Here is a 19,900-nt window from a genome sequence, read left to right as displayed (position 1 = left end):
AGAAGTATTCTGAGCTTGAAAAGATCCTGCTTTGGGCTTAGAATGCAGTATCAGTTCTAAATGGTGCCATTTGAAGCTCAGAAGGCTTCTGGGGAGTTGGAACTATTCATTTCAAACTTAAGACATTTCAAATTCAAGACACTTTAGTCTGTGAACTTGATGCCATGCTGCATTTAGTCCAAGTCTTTTATCTTTTCCCTCTAGTGGTATTTTATGACGAGTACTTCCAAGCAGCAGAGTTCAGCACTGTGTGAATCCCTGAAAAAACTGCTGAAGTGTCAGTACATGTTTAAAATACAGATGGGAGAGAGAGGAGGGTAGAACTCTCTGTGTATTTCTTTTATGTGCACAGAAGAGATGAAGCATACAGAGGTATTTGTGTCTCACTGTGTCAGAAGCAATCGGTTTTCTGTAGATACAGTAATATCCGCTTAACCACCACATTTGGGATCAGTAAGTCTTGTCACTAAGAGAGACATCATGTGACTGCAATGGACCATCACTTCCCATTTGGTTGTTAAATGAGTCGCTGTAGGTCATTAAGTGAGTCATGTAACCACAAGTCACGATTTTATTGCCAGCTTTATTAATTATACTTGTCAAAAGCCAGTTGTGAAGCTTGCAAATGGTAATCACATGACCAAAGGGACACTGCAACGGTCACAAGTGCAAGACCAGTTGTGCGATTATTTTTACAATTAGGCAAGGATTAAGTACCTAAATCTGGAAAGAGGTAAGATTTTGAAATAGGTACGAATTGAAATGTTTGAGGATTAGTAAATGCAGTGATTGCATTGATGGCATAATGATTCCAATCAAAAGTATAATTTCTCATTATGCTCTAACATTTCTTTTAAAATTTAGATTACGGAGATAATATTCTAACTGTTATTCTTTGTTAGGCTTTTGTGTGTTAAAAAAAATGACTTGTCCAGCATTCCCCCATTTAGTGTCCTATAAATTTCTGGGTCTTCAGTGCTCACAATCTCATAATGCTGAGGACTGTGTAAATTGACCTCTGGTAGACTGTATTGGAGCAGAATGAGAAAGCTTTCCTTAGATATTAATTATTAGTTAAGGTTTCTGTTTCTTTTATTTATTGTTCAGCTGACTTTTAAATGTTTTTTCATAGCAGTAGATTTCCTTTTCAATGCTTTCTACAGTCCTGAATGAACAGGTTGCTGCAGCTGCAGACTTGGGCAAGTGATATAATTTGTATTGGAGTAATTATTAACTCTTCTCCTTCATAATAAATTATTGAGTTATACTTGCCATTAAAGAATGGAGCTGCTCTTGGCTGAAGATTTGGGTAGAAAAGGTTTCATTTTTTAAAAAAACACAACTCTCCATATAAGAAAAGACAGATTGTGTTTCCATTCCCTTGATAACTGTAACTATATTTTCTAGGAGAAGGAAATATTTTCTTAGTATTTCTTTGATTGCACATATGCTAGCAAGCAAATTTAAAAGGATTATTCTGTCACACTGTTTTAATAAATGAAAGATTTTTTATATATATATGGCACGAGTACAACTTCTGTCTCTTTCAATCAAGATAATTGCTTCATTATATGGTGCTATAGTGAAACAATAAACTGTTAAGAAAGCTGTGGTAGATAGGCTGACAGCTTGAATGATTATCAGGCACCCTACACCATACATCAGGAGACCAGAGGCTGCCATATGCAATGTCTTGGAGAAAAATTAAAAATTAACATGAAATGAAAGATCTTCTCAACATCCTTCGAAACACCACTACAGTAAATAAGCAGTTCCAGCAATTATACTATTATGTCCTATTAAGTAATATGGAGACAGAGATCTCATGTTAACTTCCAGCCACAGTCTATAATCCACAAATAAGCATGATATCTTGCAGGAAACTTCCAGTAGAAATGTCCAACTGATACAGCCAGCATCCATTGCAGTCATTGGAGTAGAAAATGCAGGGCATTCACTGTATTATTAGCTGGTAACAGCAGCCAGAGCTGTGCTTCAAGAGTCAGAGAAGAAAGAGGGGGTGCTCAACAGGTAGCGCTACGCACAGCATGGGCCACAAATCACTTTACTAAGGGACTTCTGGGGTTCCATGCTCCCTAGCCTTTGTCATTCCTTTCCTGGCAAAGGGCTGAGTGGCAGTGGTGGTGGCTGACTCCAGTACTGTGAATCCACAGATGTCTTTCAGACAAATGTTTGAACTTTTTTAACAGCTGTTTTTTTAGAGGCACCACACAAAACATGGACGAAGATGAAGGCACTTCATTCCAGATGTATCTACAGTGGCAAAAAACATTTTAACCCAAGTAGAAATATTTGTAGTCCTGCAGTACTATAATCCACATGTTTTCTTAGCTTAATTTCAGTTCCATTAATATATAAAGAGATTCTGGTCTAACAAATGACACACTAAAGTAGACCGGGGGGGGGGGGGGGAACAGTTATTGTGTGTGATGTAGAAGGTCCTGTTTGTCTTACTGGAGGAGGAGATTTTTATCTTCTCCTTTTTATATATAACTTGGGGAAATTAGTATATCTAATACTCCTGCCTTTTATTTTCCTCACAACAACTCTGTGAGGTGGGTTGGGCAGAGAGAAAGACAGTGACGTGCTTTCATGATGCTAGATTACCCTTTTCCAACATGATGCCCTCATGATTACTATAACTGTATTTGGCATTGAGAAATTACCCCTTTATGGTTGGGTTGGGTTGGGTTGAACTGGAATGGTCTTATTAAACTAAGGACTATTAAAGATATAGTACACATAGATATATTCTGAAATGTTTTAACAGTTCTGTGAAAAGCAAATTTACCAAACATAACCTATAGGCTATGTTTAATTCAAACAATGCGTTTTATGTGAGTTTTCCATCTTACTTTGCAGGATTTGCCAACCCAAAACTGATGGCCAAATTCAGAATGGTACAAAGCAGAATAATTGTGTTGATAACCTTTTTGAAGAAGCTCAGAAAGTTGGGGCCGTATGCTCAGAGCAGGCTAAGGTAAGTTTAAAGTAAATGGATGCGGGGTTGCAAGACATGGTAGTTATTTAAAAATTAAAGCAGTTTTTATTTAAGCAGTAGTGTTTTCCCCTGAAATCAACTAACAGTCAAAAAAGAAAGGAAAATGAAGTAGGAAAAAGAAGATAAGGAGGAAAAAATTAAGCAGAGATATGCCAGGCAACAGGCTAAAACATATCAGCTTGGACTTGTGTGCTATTTGGATTCTGTCTTAGGTCAGATTATGATTAAATAACTGATGTTCAGTATATTTGTGAAGAAGTGCATCTATGGATGACAATGAGGAATTCTCTTATTGCTCTACTAAAGAGGAAAGTAGCAAGAATTAATGCAAAAACTACCATTTCATTTGATAAGCATCGGTTTTCTAAAACATCGGTGGTAAAACAGGAGAATGACTCAAGAACAAATAAGTGAGGAATAAAAGTGCATTAAATACAAAAGCGTTTGTACATGAAAAAATAAGTACATGAAGAAAGGGTGAATGGATCAAGGGGAAGCAGAGGCCATAAATCACAGTTGGATGAAGTTGGCAGGCTAGCGGCCAGAGTCACCTTATTGGTGAGAGGAGCAGCCTATAAATTTAATAAATAAATAAATAAACAGAAGGCAGTGAGTGAAGTAAAGGACATGGTTAGAAAGAAAGGAAATTTACAAGCATCAAAAGGCACAGTGAAAGATGTTGGTGTATATAGGCATTTTGGACTGATCTTTGTGAGGTACTGCTCATATGTTTATACATTTATTCTTGCATAAATGGTGTGGCTTAGCTCTTGATATAATGATAATTTGTGTTTTCATTTTACAGGCTGATACAATTATTACATTATGGAAAAATGGGTTTACAATAAATGATAGTGAACTCCGAAGTTACACAGATGTTGCAAACCAGCGCTTCTTGGATTCCATTAAAAAGGGGCAAGTCAGATTTGTATTAATGGGGTTTGCACATTACACTCTGTAGTGACTGCCCAGTTTGGGCAAAATTTTGGATATACTGTCTACTCAAAATGTGCATCAATTCAAACTTTTTTTTTTAATGATACCCTTCTTTGAGATATGTGAAAGACAAACTAATCAATTGGCATTCCATGTTTGTTTGGTAATATATTTGCTGGCTGGTGAGCTGTTTCAATGGACAAAGTATGATATGTTGACATTTAAATTCAAAACTGGTCTTATATATGGAGATGCTTCATTATTATACAGTATATGGAAAAAAAATGAGAAGAAAAAGCTGAAAACAAAATGTTTGTTTGTTTGTTTGTTTGTTTATTATATTTATATACCGCCCTTCTCCCGAAGGACTCAGGGTGGTGAACAGCCAGAATCAAATACATAAATATAAAAGTTAAAAACAATTTAAAACCAGATTAAATACTTTGGCCCACAATTAAAACATCCCATTAAAATCCAATTTAAAATTTAAAACCGTTAAAATTAGGCTAGCCTGGGTTGCTGGAATAACAAAGTCTTCAGGGCACGGCAGAAGGTACGCAAGTCCAGGATCCTCCATACCTCCGGGGGCAGCTCATTCCAGAGGGCAGGAGCCCCCACTGAGAAGGCTCTCCCCCAGGGGTCGCCAGTCGACATTGTCTGACCAACGGCACCCCGAGGAGCTCCGCCCTGTGGGAGCGTACTGGCCGGTGGGAGGCTGTCGGTAGCAGAAGGCGATCCCGTAAGTACCCAGGTCCTAAGCCATGGAGCGCTTTAAAGATGTTAATCAACACCTTGAATCGCACCCGGAAGACCACTGGGAGCAATGCAGCTCGCACAGGAGAGGTGTTACATGGGAGCGCCCCGTCGCTCCCATAATCACCCGCATGGCCACATTTTGGACCAGCTGGAGCCTCCGGATGCTCTTCAAGGGGAGCCCCATTGCAGTAGTCCAGTCGGGAAATGTTGGACTATGACATACACGTAGTCCTTGATCTATGATTGCAATTGAGCCCTGAAATTTCCATATGTTTCAAATATTTCTCTTAGGGAGCTGCCTCTTGAGTTACAGAAGATCTGTGACAAAGAAGAGGTCGATGTGAAGGTGGATGATAAGAAGGATGAGTTATATATGTCACTGAAGGCAGTATTTCATCCTTTCTCTGGAGCAGGGTATCGATTGGGAAGGTGAGCAGCTTCATGCTTTTATGGTAGTAACTGAAACTAGCTTATGAAATGAATGGAGGTGATAGTTTTCTTTCATTCTTCTTATGCTTCAATCCTCTGCCTATATTTACTTTTGAGTAAATCTCAAAAAATGTATAATGTGAATAAGATGGCGCCTACATTTCTGGATTTTGAAGAAGACTTCTATAGGTAGTTCTCACCTTACAACCACAACAGGAACCAGAATAGACTCGTAGACATTAACATAATCTATAGCAGGGTGTGAAATGCTACTGGTTCGGGGCGGTTCTCCTGAATCAGTAGTGAAAATGCTACTGGTTCGCCCGAACCGGTAGTAAAAAAAAATGCTTTAAAAAGAAAAAAAGAAAAAAAAAAAGTTCCCATGATCGCACCGCACAATTGACACTGAACTTTTTTTAAACTTTTTTTTTAGCATTTTTTTACTACCCGTTCGGGCAATAGGTAGTAAAAAAAAGTTTTAAAAAGGTTCCAACAATCAGCGGTGCCAATCAGCTGTGCCGTGGGATCCTCTGAACTATTTTTTTAATTTTTAAAGCATTTTTTTAAACTACCTTTTGGGGGGGGTCCATTTTTGCTCCCAGGAGGCTTCCCTGAGGCCTGCTAGGCCAAAAACGTGGATGCTAGGAAAGAAAGAGATGCTAGGAAAGAAAAAGAGAGAGGGAGAGAGAAAGAAAGAAAAAGAGAAAGAAAGAGAAGGAGGGAGGGGAGAAAGAAAGAAAAAGAAAGGGAGGGAGGGACGGAAAAAGGAGAAGAAGGAAGGACCACAAACCTGACACTAGACGCAACTTCAGAGGATACCTTGAAAGAGCACAGCAATCCAGGGCTGGAAGGGACCTGGAGGTCATCTAGTCCAATCCCCTGCTCCAGCAGGACATTGTTAAAGTGAGTTTCTGTCTTTTGACACACACCCCAGTCACATGTCTACATAGCCATCCCGCTCAGTCACATGACCCTACGCCCGCCAAGCCACGCCCACAGAACTGGTAGGAAAAAAATTTAGATTTCACCACTGATCTATGGACTGTGCAAAAGAGACAGTCAACCAGCCGAAAAGAGAACAAAAAGATTCCAGCACCTCTCCACCAGTAATCGGCACCCAGATCAGCATATATTAATTCCAAGGTTAACTTCAGACCAACGATCAAGTAAGCAACACCCCAATCAAGAAACTGCCAAAGAGTCATCAGTAAACAGCCCAACCAAAGAATCTCTAAGGCCGCCCCCACCAACACTGACAGGCAAGCCACTAGAATATTAAACTGACAGCAAACAGCACTCGGTGTTTGTTACCTAGTTAGGGTAATGAAACGCCTGTAAGAAAACAAGCTCAGAGAGCACAAAGGACCCCTCACCAGAATTTCTGTTGTCAACTTGTTAAGTGATTTTCCAACTTTTGCCAAACCTGTTAAATGAATCACTGCAGGTATTAAGAAAATCACAGGATGATTAAGCAAATCCAGCTTCTCCCATTGATTTTGCTTGTAGAAACCATCTGAGAAGATCACAAATGGGGTTCATATGACCTTCAGATTCTAAAATCATTGTAAATACATCCTGGTTGCCAAGAACCTGGATTTTGATCACGTGACCATGGGGATGCTAAAATGATCATAAGTGCAAGTCGTAAACAATTTTTCAGTGTCATTGGATGTTTGAATAGTCACTAAATGGATGGTTGTAAGTCAGGGACTACCTATGCAAAACATTTGCTTCAAACTTGGAGCTGAAAATATTGCTGCCTTTCTACTGAATATCCTATTTTAGTACCAAATAACCAGTCTAATAATATTTGTAAATGAAAGAGATGCTGGAAGACTAACAAGAATCATAACAATAGTCCAGTTCTCCCTCTCATTAAGTTACCTCTGGATAAATTCCCTTCAAATTGTACAGCATCACTGTACATTATATCTTAGTATCGTTCCTTTATATTAATTGTCTTTACCTTATTGATAATCTTACTTACCTTTCCCTAATCCAAGGCTGGCTTGGGAAGTCTAAGAGTGTCAACCAATCTAGAAGACATCAGGTTGGAGAAAACTGACATAATTTGATGTCTTGGCCATTATGTTTCAGGAGATGTTGAATTCTATTTATATTGAGTCATTGTGGAAATCTCTGCTGTTGTTGGGTTTTGGGGTGGTTTTTTGTTTTTTTTTTGCTATATATCAAAAAAATTTTTTTTGCTATAAGACCTATCCTGAATATAAGTCCTAATATGTGCGCCCTAGCATGAGTGGTGCAGTGGCCTAGAGGTGGAATTCTTGCCTCATAATCAGGAGGCTGTGAGTTCGATCATAGGTAGAGGCAGATATTTCTCTCTCTGGGCACGAAGAGAATATATCTGCTGAATATAGTTCTGCATTGGCGACAGGAAGGGCATCCGGCCAGTAAACATTCAGCTCCATTCAGTTGCCCAGACTCCACCCCGCAAGGGCTTACGGGCCATTAAAATACAATGATGTGCACCCTAGCATGTGCGCCCAACATAAGTCCTACCCCCAAAATAAGACCTACTTTAGTGCCTGGTGGTGCCAACACGAGGTGAGGAGGGTTGAGCTTCCCCATGCATACACTGGCTTACCTCAGGGGTCCCTGCAGCCAGGCCATCCATGCCCCAACAACTTCCTTACGACGGCAGCACCAGCAGCCATGTGCAGCAAGAGCCCATCTGGCCGCCAACCGACTTCTGCTTGCTTACCGACGCAACAGAGAGCAGAAGGCCGAGCAACGTGCCAGTGCTGCAGCCACAAGATGAGGCAGGTGTTGGGACATGGATGGCCTGGCTGCAAGGGCCCTGAGGTAAGCCGGTGTGGGGCACATGGGGCAGCTAAAAAAAAATAAAATAAGACCAACCGAAAAGAAGCCCTAGTGCTTATTTCGGAGCCCAAAAGAAAATAAGACTGAGTCTTATTTTCAGGGAAATAACGGTATTTAGCTACATAGCTCATAAATAAATTATCTAGAATGAAGTGAAATTATAATCTCATATGATTAAAACTTTATTTTTCAGTGCTACACCTAGAATAATTTCCAAAGTAAAAAAAAAAGGTGAAGAAACTGAAAAGAGAAAACCGACAGTAGTGCTAAATAATTCAGAACCTATCACTAGAATCCAGATTTGGTTAGCAGATGGAGCAAGGATAGTACAAAACTTCAATATTTCTCATCGGTAAGAATAGATCACATTAACAGAATTCATTTTGTACAATATACTGTGCAGTTTACAGGATATTTACTTCCTTTCAAGACAAATTACAGCCCACCAAGCTATTCCTAAAAATGTTTACTTAGAAATGAAATTCTATTGCAACCATTGGGGCATACTTCCAAGAAAGTATTAGATATCAGCCAAAGTGCCTTTAAAAGATTAATTTGTTTTGAATACTGAGCCATGAAATATATTAGTTTTTCAACATTAGCTATGGATTAAACCTAGATAAGTATTTTAAAGTATATGTGAAAATAATAGTGTAAATTTTTTAAAAATTCAAAAAAGGAAACACACTGTTAAGCAAAGTGGTACAGCCATTGTGACATAAATGAGCCGCAGTGCATGCTGCATTCATTTTCCACTGGCTTCACACTGAATCAAGGCATCAGAAATTTCGGGAAATCTTATGTCAGTATGATAGCCTTGGCAAGGTTTTTATGCTAGGTTTAGTTTGCTTAGCCCTAATTTGTTGAATAAGCCACAGCTGCAGTCCAAATTACTGTAAGATAAAACTCTTTTGATTTGCTAATAAAGTTGTGTTTCTGCTTTTTCATACTTGAGTCTGATTGGATTTGATCCAGTATTGCAAAACATTGTATTTTTTTAAACTGTTTCTCTATGGATTGTGTGATATCTATATATATAAAAGCGAAATACCACTCACACATCTCACGAAATCTCCAGAACTGTAAAGCCTACAGACTTGAAATTTGGCACGTATGTTCCTTTTGGCTTCTAGGTGCTCGCTGAAAAAGGTTTTTTCGAAATGACCATCAGATCATTAGTATTTCTTATATTATTATTAACACGCTCTGATGCTAAGGAGTTAGATGTTCTAGTCCTCCTCCCCACGTGAAAAGAACTCTGTTCCAACTGTCATGTGAGCGTGGCCAGCACATGACTCATCTGGCCGGCTGGGAGTTTAGACATTCTACTCCCCACCTGAAAGGGAGAGAAGGAGATAAGATAGGAGAGGCCTCTGTGGGGCAAGCCTGAGGAAGGGAAGGCAATAGGAGAGGATCAAAGGGGCCAGCCTGAGGGAGAGAAGGGGATAAGATAGGAGAGGCCTCTGTGGGGCAAGCCTGAGGGAGAGAAGGGGATAGGAGAGGATCAATGGGGCCAGCCTGAGGAAGCGAAGGGGATAACACAGGAGAGGCCTCTGTAGGACAAGCCTGAGGGAAAGAAGGGGATAGTAGAGGATCAATGGGCCCAGCCTGAGGGAGAGAAGTAGGATAGGAGAGGAGAGGCTTCTGCGGAGCAAACCTGAGGAAGAGAAGGGAAGAGGAGAGGCCGATCCATAACTACTCATTAATTTTCAAGCTATAAGTGTCGATTTATCAAGCCTGATCACATAGTTTCATAGCGGAGCACAGGTATCCAGCTAGTATAGAAATACATGGCATGTGGAGGGGAGTTGCATTACTCCAGACTGTTTATTTTTCTCTAAGATGTTAGTGCATTGCTTCTCAATAACAGCAGTTTTGAGGCCTGTTGACTTCAATTGCTAAAATTATCATCAATGGATATGCTGGCTGTAGAATTCTGGAAATTGAAGTCCACATATCTCAAAATTGCCATAATTGGGAAACCAGTGAGTAAACTGGCTAAAGAACAATCTATCCTTTGGTTTTTCCAAAGTTGTTGTCCTCTCCATATACAGGATACTAAAACTTCTGCATAGAACAACAACTGATACAGAACAACAGGCTGGGGAAAGCTATCCTACCCCCTTTAGTATATACAGAAAAACTGTTCTTATCAATGACTGACCACGTGGTTCAAATTCAGAAAGAGCAATATTAGCAGTTTTCTAGGGAAAATTAATTTGGGATGGAGGATTAACAATTCATTTGGATATGCAGTGGCTATAATGCTTATAACTGTTCTGATTGAGGTTAGAACACCTCCTTTCATTGTATCGCAAACAGTCAGAAAAACCTGAACAGATTTATTCTTATATGAGCATAATGTTTTCATACATAACATATAACATAACATAACATAACATAACATAACATAACATAACATAACATAACATAACATAGAAGATGTTAATTTGGGAAGAACTGGTTTTCTAAATGTGTAATGATAAAATGTGTAATGAAAATATAAGTTCTATAGGAGAACTTAAAATGTGTAATGATAAAAATAAGTTCCATAGGAGAACTTAGAATATGCTTGTGTGGTGTTAGTGAAGGTCCTGATTTGCTCAAAATCAGTTTCTTCTAATTGTCATGACACCATGAAATTTGTTCTTTTAAAATGTGATTTAAAATGTCAGGCATTAATTTTTGTTCCTTTCCCTTTTAGAATAAGCCACATCAGAGACTTCATAATTGACTACCAGAGATATCAAGGAAGAAGACCTTTCACACTGACTACTTCACTTCCTTTTCGAGAATTATTGAATGAATCTCTCACACTAGAGGAAGCTAACTTAAAAAATGCTGTTGTTGTGCAAAGACTTAAAAATAATATTGAGCCTTTCCGGAGTTTCTCTTCTTAGTATTCTCTACCTAAAAGAAAGAACAGTTGCAGGAAAGGTCTTGGAAATGTGGAAGACAATATGCATACAGTAGGTCCCCAGTTGTGATTATTTTAATGTAGAACATTCAACTGTTAGTTGAGTGATTTTAGCTGAATCACCTCCACTTAGGAATAGCAATAATTCCTGCCTTTATATGACATCTACAATGCTGCTTTGAAAAGGTATGCAATGTATGCTGAACCCCAAAGGTTTTTTTAATATATATTTTGTTCGTTTGTTTTAAATAGCCTGGCAGAAAGTAATAGAGCCAACCCTACTGAACTGGGCATTCTGTCACCAGTAAAGGAACGTGTAGGGAAAATCTTGAATATTTCTGTAAGTTTGAAGTTGAAAAAAATTTGAAAGCACAACTTGACTTCATTCTTGTTTACTTTTTATCTGTTATAGTTTGATATATTTTATTCTATCAATGCTACAGTATGATATTGACATAATTTAATATGTACATTTCATTTGTACAGAAAAATACCGCAGGTACAGTTTTTAAGTGTAGTGGTTGTTTCTTTTGAAAATGTGTCTCCCAATGTATGCTTTAGGATATCAGAGGAGCAAATGACTAAAACGGCATCATGTCACAACCTCTTTCATATGTATATATATAATACACACACGAAATAATTATGATGTGATTCTGGTTTTACTATTTTGACAAGTGTATTCCCTAGGGACATATGACTGTACATGTCGGAATAATTCCACATGTAATAATTCCACTTTAATTATATGGGCATACCTCTGGATAGACCTAAATTTCAATTGCATTTTATGCCATTAAAAACAGAGAAATACATTATCTGTAGTCCTGAATTATTTATTTAGAACTCAGCTCTACTGCTTTACTCCTAAGGAATATTTCGGTTGTTAGTTTTCAGATTGAAGCACTGAATAAGGAGTCTGCCTACTACAGTATATGAGAAATAACTTTCGGCTTTAAAAGGCAAGCCTTCTGCCTTTGGTTTTCTAAATAGAAGCAAGCTTTGAGAACACGTTTCAAGCAACCATTAAGAAATGAAGCAGATTTAAGTGCAGTATTAGAACTACATGTTTGAATTGATTCAAAGGCAGATGGTTTAGGATATAAAATACAGCTTTCATCATTGAAAATGTCTTGGCAGATGGCAGTTCTGGATAGTCTCATCTGGACTTGGAAGCTAAGCAAGATCAGCCTTGGTTGCAACTTGAATGGGGAAGCTGCCAGGGAATTCCAAAGGTGTAGAGTAGGCAATAAATTTAAGAAACAAAATCCCATAAGGAAGAGGAAAACCAATTCTGTACTGTTGCCAAAATTTTGCAAAAACATTTCAATGAAATTACCAACTCAAAGAGTAGTTTGTCATTTAGGAAGTCTGAAATCATTAGAAATACCTTTTATCATGTTGGTTTGATGGGATGGGGTTTATCAAGTGGAATCATATTATTGAGTCCTCCTACCTGCAAAATTATTCTCATTATTCATTTATTACAACTGACATTTTAAAAATGCTGGATATGAAAGAAACAATAATAATCATTTGAAAAATTATAATCTGGCCTGATATCCAAAGGAAAAGGGGATAAGAAGGAAATTGGGCAGAATCCTAATTCTTCAAAGCTGTTGATCAGGAGAAATGGCCTGGAGGACGAGGAGGCAAGTCACAATTGGGCCAACTTGCAGAGGAGAATCCACCTTGCCTTCTGTGGATAATTCAAACATGTATTTTCCAAAACGTCCTGCTCTTGATCACTTGACAAGGTCACTTTCAGGAACAAGAACAGCTGCATGGGACTTGAACATGGCTCCTGCCACATTAGCAGGAACTAGAATTGAATAATTAAGTCCGCCCCTGCTATCATATTCATTTTTTTTTTATTAAATTAAGAAGTATAAGTGAGTTTTGCAGCTGGGACATTTTTTTTCCTTGATAATCCATCTCAGAAAATAAGGCCGCCTTTCTCCATCTGTGCTGCAACGAAGGCATCAGACAAATTATCCCAGAATACCTGTTGTGTGTTTTTTTTTAATACATCAGAAATGGGATTTTACCATCAGGATATATTACTTGGCCTTATTTGTGAATTCCATTGTTCATTGGTTGCTTTTTTTTTTTGGCATGGCTGGATATGCATCCAATTTAATTTTTTTCCCGTTATTGTGGTATGTGAGCCAAGGCTTTTTAGGTTATGAACTTTGGCTTGTAACTTAAGAATGATGTGTGAACCCAGCCAGTAATGTCTAACTTATTAACTCATCATTGAATAAATCTTGGCCTAGGAAAGTATACATCCAGTATTTTTTGTCTCTAGATAACTATGTTTTAGCAAAAGCACATAAACTTGTATACCGCTTCACAGTGCTTTACAGCCCTCTCTAAGCTGTTTACAGAGTCAGCATATTGCCCTCAACAATCTGGATCCTCATTTTACCAATCTTGGAAGGATGGAAGGCTGAGTCAGGATCAAACTGCTGGCAGTCGGCAGAATTAGCCTGCAATACTGCATTCTAACCACTATGCCACCACACCTGGGTGATTTAGGTCACCCAAATCCTGTGGAGTTACTTTTTTTACCTTTTTTCTACACCTTTCATTTTAGTGTAGGTTATGCATCATAACCTACACTAAAATGCTGATGCATCATAATGGTGCAGTGGATAGCCATGGGGCTTTCCTACATCCCAAGGCTAAACGTAAGAGATCCTGCTAGATTCAAACTAAGTATAATGCTTGGTTTTATTTAATTTTTATGGATTGAGCCAATTAATAAACCAAAGTAAAGCAAAATAAGGCTTTGCGTGGTATATGACGTGGATCTCCTCCATCTGCAAATTACCTCTAGCTAGCGACCAAGAGGAGGAGCTAAGAGTCAAAGCTGACTAATATCATCCCTAGACCAAAATGAATTTTAAGCATTCTTTAAAAAAATATTTTTATGTATGGATGTGTGCATGTATTTTTTAATTGGTTAAATGCTTTAACACTAAACTAGCTGATAATAAATGATATTATGATCCTCCAAGTCCCTTATTTTGCAAAAACCAATATGGAATATAGTCTCACAATTTGAAACAGAATATAATGTCATTTCTATTACCATTGTATCTTCTTTTGTGTAAGAATTGATTTTACTGATGCAGACTAATGGGGATTTTTATTTGTAAATTCCTGCAATGTAATAAATCTAAACATTCTTCAAAATCATTAAAACTTTGCAAGGTTTACAGACTTCCCTACTTCTGTGTGAAATATTGTTTTTGTGAACTGTTACACATGTAGATAACCACTCAAAAATGAAATATGCTTGAAATCTCAACAGCAATATGCTAACTTGCATGTCAGCACATATAAAAACATGCATGCATACAATTCAGTATGTGTATGTCCTAGTGTCTCAGGAAACTAAAAGGTCATCTCATAGGATGTGCTGTATCTTCTGTTCATTATTTTAAAAACTGCAGGTTGTATATCTCTTAACAAAGCACAGAACAATGTGGAGTATAAAATCAGAATAGAAATGTTGATGACTTCTAGTCTTCTAGTTCTATATGATGTTTCTCAAATTAATTGATCTTTACATCTTGTTTGATTTTATCTACACATTTGTACATCGGTATAGACACACATAGAACTGAATCTGTTAACTGGAATGCAACGTATCTATTAATTTTAACCAGGACATCTCATCAAAAACATCCACTTCATTTAAGTTAAAAAACATGTTTGAGATATTATTTCATAGCGTGCTACTACTACTTACGACCACCATTGAGCCCAAAATTTATGTTGCTGAGTGAGACATTTGTTAAGTGAGTTTTGCCCCAAATTACGACCTTTCTTGCCACAATTGCTAAATTAATCTCTGCAATGGTTAAATTAGTAACCTGATTGTTAAGTGAACCTGGCTTCCCCATTGACTTTGCTGGTCAGGTCACAAAAGGTGACCTGGGACACTGCAGCCATCACCAATATGAGTCAGTTGACAAAAGTCTGAATTTTGATCATGTAACCACGGGGATACTATAATGGTTGTAAGTGCGAAAAATTGTCATAAGTCACTTTTTCCAGTGCAGTTGTAACTTCGAAATGTCATTAAATGAACTGTTGTAAATGGAGAACTACCTGTACATTGCTTCTTTGGTTATATGGTGGAATAATTAAAGACACAAGTATTTCACTGAAAAAGATTTATCCTGTTCTTTCAAGACATCCTCTTTAGATTAAAATGAAGATTGCATTGAAAAGAAACAATGAGAAAAAGGCAACTCAAATTTCCTTAAGAAATAATATTTGAATAACGCTGTTTAGAAAATGATCTGCAGAATGTTTCACTGAGGTCAGACAATTACCAGTCATAGCCATAGCTGCATCCAGATCTTGCAATTTTTGGGAGGTGTCAATAGTTGTTAAATTTGCTGTTGAAAATCCGACAATCTCTGTGTTCATCCCCATTCAAGACTCAGGCAATTAAAAGGGGGCAAAGAATAAAAACCTGTTTCAGATTTGGTATTTCCACCAACAGGAATGGATTACCACCTTTGACAAATGTGGAATTCAGATTTGCTAACTTTACCCCCAAACCCTTTGAAGTAATCATAACTTGGTTGGAAATTAGATACAGGTTAAACTGAGAATTGTTCCTATTTCATAATATTCTCAAAGTTCCATTTTACACTTTCCATACAAAACTGAACTGGGAAGCTGAAGCATGGATGTAAAACAGGCTATTTGTATTCGTAGTGGAATCTTTTATATGAGATTTTATATTCTGTAAGCCGCCTTGAGTCACCATGTGCGAATAGACGGCAATATAAATTCCCAAAATAAATAAATTCTTGGTAGTTAAAAGTTGACTGGACTTTTGAAGAGAAATATTAACTTTTTGAAAAATTGGGTTATTTCTGCGATAATACAACTTTACATTTGCAAGTTCATAAAATGTGGAATACTGTATTTACCTGATGGAAATATGGAATGTAATTTTGAACTTAAGTCACTTTCCCCTCAAAAGAAAAGAAAAACTACATCCACCCCGTTGTAATATATTCTCAGAAAATCTAGAGCGCCTTTCCAATTTTGGCAAAGTAAATTAGAGGAGAAAATACACCTCCGTAGTCTTAATTTTTGGTGAATATGTGTATGTAATATGCCTGAGATGCAGCGTAATTTGCATTTGTAACGCAACACAGTACTATAACATATAGAGACGGTCGCCAAGCCTTTCCTTTAAGTGCAGGGAAAGCACGTATGGTAGTGATTAAGGTACCATTTACACTGTGAATCCCGCTTCAGGCTCGAAAGCCGGCTGGTCCCTCGTTCTCGCTCCTCACTCTCGCTCTCCCTCTCTCCCTCCCTCTCTCTCTCTGGAAGAAAATAGGAAGAGGAAGGTGTGTTGGATATGTTTATTTATTTATTATTAATTTATTAATTCAATTTGTATGCCGCCCCTCTCTGAAGACTCAGGGCGGCTCACAATGCATTTAAAATCATCATAAAAAACATTTAAGAATTAAAAACATTAAAACTCATTCACACCATTCATGGCTGGATCTCGCCGGATCGCAAGAGCGAGATCAACGGCTCCAGGCCTGCCGGAAAAGCCAGGTCTTCACTGCTTTTCGGAAGGCCAATAGGCTGGGGATGGTCCGGACCTCAGGAGGTAACTGGTTCCAGAGAGCTGGGGCAGCCATAGAGAAGGCCCTCCCCCGCGGGCCTGCCAGCCAGCAGTTTAGCTGACGGGACCCGGAGGAGACCAACTCTGTGGGATCTTACCGGTCGTTGGGAGTTATGCGGTAGAAGGCGGTCTCGAAGATACCCTGGCCCTGAGCCATGTAGGGCTTTAAAGATAATAACCAACACCTTGAATTGTGACCGGAGACCAATAGGGAGCCAGTGCAGCTCGTGGAGAATTGGTGTAATGTGGGTGTACCTAGGTGCACCCACAACACCTTGTGCAGCTGCATTCTGGATCAACTGTAGTCTCCGAACACTTTTCAAGGGTAGTTCCATGTAGCGCACGTTGCAATAATCTAACCATGAGGTGACAAGGGCATGAGTGACCGTGAGGAGAGCTCCCGATCCAAGTAGGGTCGCAGTTGGTGTACCAGGCAAACCTGTGCAAAGGTCCCCCTCGCCACAGCTGTCAGATGTTGCTCTAATCTTAGCTGTGAGTCTAGGACGACACCCAAATTGCGAAACCATTCTGAGGGGGACAATTTCCTCCCCCCCCCCCCAGAACCAAGGATGTTCCTCGCCTTACTTATAAAATAAAGGCGGGAGAATTTATTTTTTTTAAACAAAGTAGTCAATTTATGGTGTACTGTATTTTACAGTGAAGCCAGCCCCCGTGGCTTGCATTCCACTCGTTGCAACCACCCTCTTCCTGCAACTTTAGTTCCAAGACGAAGTGCAGTGGGCTGCGTACCCGCGCACCTCAGACCGCGACTAAAAAGTGGCTCCGCGCAACGACAGGTTTGCAAAGCCGCCCACGGGATTCCCCGTTGCGCGAACCCACCCCGCACGTCCCGGTGCAGCAACATTCGGCTACAGTGAAATAAAACAGTGCCAGACGGGCAGGCTGCGCTCTAAGGGAGAAAGGGGTGGGAGGGGAGGTAATGATGATTTGAGACTCGGGTGCAATGCATGCTTTCGCACTTAAACTGCATGCTTCTCTGCGCTTAAACTGGAAGCAAACGGCTCCTGAACGGGGTTGCAGGCTGTATCCCGTCCAGAAGACGTGGGTCTTTCTCCGCGGTACAGGAACATTCCCTGTTCTACTGAACGGGTCGGGAAGGCTCTGGGCGAACCTGTGGGCAAAACGGCGCGCTTTTCAGTGCTCTCCACACAAGGCTCCCTCCTGCGATCGGTCCCGCCCCGGATTATCAAGCGCCGAAAAGCCGGTGGCAGAAAGCTGGAGAGGCTACTGTGTAACCTGGGATGGCAGGTGTTGGAGCCAAAGATCCGCCGCCGGGGCAACAAGGCAAGCTGCCTCCGAACCCACCATTGCAAGAGACTGGCCAATCCCGCCACTTTCAAGAGCCGGAGCAGTCGCTGGGGCGGGCGGTCGAAGGGGTGAGTCTCGAGTTCCTTCGGTTTGCGCCGTCCGGCTTCTTCAGGCGTGTTCCAGCTCTATTGGGACAGGGGAGAAGCTTAAAGGTTGCGGTGATGCTTCTCCGAATCCCTTCAAGGCGGCAAAGGAGGAGGTGCAAATTCCGTAGTCCAGGAATCCTTTGGGAGTATAAGTGCCTTCCTAATGTTGATCTCTTGGCAACTGCGTGAGATTCACTATTGACTTTCTCCACAATATTTCTTAGACTTATTGATCCTGGTTCCTGGTGGTTTCCCGTTCGTGGGCTAAACCGTGCTTAGTCTTTTGGGGGGGTACAGTAGACTATCAGCTGGGCATCTGGTAATAGGAGATAATATACCGGTATATGGGAAGAAAAGAGGTTGGTGGAATGATGGGATTCAAGTACAGTATCAAAACCCTTGTTCTGTAAGGGAAGCAAAAGTTTGATCTTTGTTCTTGCAGGATGCAGAACTAGATTGAAGTAGCTTTAGCTGTAAGAGGGTAAATTTTAGATAAACTTTAAAAGTGATCAAAGTACTGACAATGGAAGTAGTTCAAACTGATGGTCTTCCTTGACCAGAGATCTGGCTGTCCCATCTGTTGTGGAGATGCCTTCTCAAGAGCAGGGCATTAGGCCCCCTTCATTTTGGTGGCATCATTTCCAAGGGGGCCAAAACTATAAAGTTTACAGTGTCTATAGTCACCCAACATATTAAACCAAGGTGAAATGAGCATATTACGGCTTAGTGCAAAATGTAACTCTAGGTATCGTCCTTCCAAAGAGTGCATTATGATGGTGGGGTTATTCCAATTGAATAATGTAGACCATAAGGGATGTGGGTTTTTTGTGGGTGGGGGCGGAATAGAAATTTTCAGTCTCTGCTTTTTTTTTTCCATGATGGCAATAGACATTGGGACGATGTTCATTCTCAAAATGATACAAAAGCAAGCGTATCTTAAAACTTCAGAACTATAAAAGGGAAAAATCATTGTCTTTTTCAGGAAGTTAAAGAATAGAAACATGATTTAAGTTAAACCAGGTCCTTGAATAGGTAGAGGTATTGGGGTAGTCAGGTAAAGAAGTTTCTTTTTGGCTAAGCACAATCATTATAATGCATTCAACAAACTATGGTTACATAAGCATGAACCACATCAGTCTACAATCCAGGGACAAACCAGTTTGAACAGTGGGAATTTCAGCGAATTATGTTAATAATTATGAGGAAGATGGTGTTATTTTGATCTCAGTAAGAGGGCTACAAAGAAAATTATAGTGGTACTGTATGGGAATTTAAAATGTTCTTCTAAAACTATTTTCAATAAGTTCTATTAAAATTACCAACTCCCCATTTCAAATAGGCTAACTATAGATTATATGTTTAAAACTTGTTTGCAACTTTCTTTTTAGAAAGTTGTCTTTGCATTGTGAGTTCATGAAATACTTTCTTAAAGATGAATGCTCAAAGAAAGTGCCTACAGGCATTGGTGATAAGGCCAATTTGGAATTTTATCTGACAGCTCCATATTCTGTTGTTCCTTCCAGCCTTGACTGGACCAGTCTGATAATAATGAAGAACAGGAGTAACTGCATTAACAACTTATAATTGATGAATTGTTCTTCATTTTATATATTAAATGGAGTTTGTTATTGTTATTCAGCTATAAAATTCAAATACACACACACACACACACACACACACATATACAAACACACACATTTAGACCAATGAATAGAATAGAATAGAATAGAATAGAATAGAATAGAATAGAATAGAATAGAATAGAATAGAATAGAATAGAATAGAATTTTTTATTGGCCAAGTGTGATTGGACACGAAAGGAATTTGTCTTGGTGCATATGCTCTCAGTGTACATAAAAGAAAAGATACGTTCATCAAGAATCATAAGGTACAACACTAATGATAATCATAGT

At 39.2% G+C, this 19,900-nt stretch overlaps 2 protein-coding genes across 3 annotated transcripts in view; both read left to right on the top strand.

Annotated features, from left to right (window-relative positions):
- The window catches only part of UBXN2A (UBX domain protein 2A), a 28,327-nt gene extending 16,611 nt beyond the window's left edge, over positions 1 to 11,716 (top strand). For both annotated transcript variants that reach the window (XM_087882338.1, XM_087882337.1), the window contains 5 exons: positions 2,884 to 3,001; positions 3,828 to 3,937; positions 5,006 to 5,143; positions 8,178 to 8,336; positions 10,689 to 11,716. In XM_087882338.1, coding sequence (XP_087738464.1) covers positions 2,884 to 3,001; positions 3,828 to 3,937; positions 5,006 to 5,143; positions 8,178 to 8,336; positions 10,689 to 10,884 — 721 coding nt within the window. In that variant the 3' untranslated portion in view covers positions 10,885 to 11,716. The remainder of the gene's footprint in view (positions 1 to 2,883; positions 3,002 to 3,827; positions 3,938 to 5,005; positions 5,144 to 8,177; positions 8,337 to 10,688) is intronic.
- Positions 11,717 to 17,438: 5,722 nt separating this feature from the next.
- The window catches only part of MFSD2B (MFSD2 lysolipid transporter B, sphingolipid), a 35,262-nt gene continuing 32,800 nt past the window's right edge, over positions 17,439 to 19,900 (top strand). Inside the window, exon 1 of the mRNA XM_034432202.3 lies at positions 17,439 to 17,969. Coding sequence (XP_034288093.2) covers positions 17,835 to 17,969 — 135 coding nt within the window. The 5' untranslated portion in view covers positions 17,439 to 17,834. The remainder of the gene's footprint in view (positions 17,970 to 19,900) is intronic.

Source organism: Pantherophis guttatus, chromosome 1 (genome assembly GCF_059756535.1).
Source record: "Pantherophis guttatus breed Tessera chromosome 1, ASM5975653v1, whole genome shotgun sequence".
NCBI lineage: Eukaryota > Metazoa > Chordata > Lepidosauria > Squamata > Colubridae > Pantherophis > Pantherophis guttatus.
Note: the sequence above shows the minus strand (reverse complement) of the source record. Positions and strands in the feature narration are given on the sequence as shown.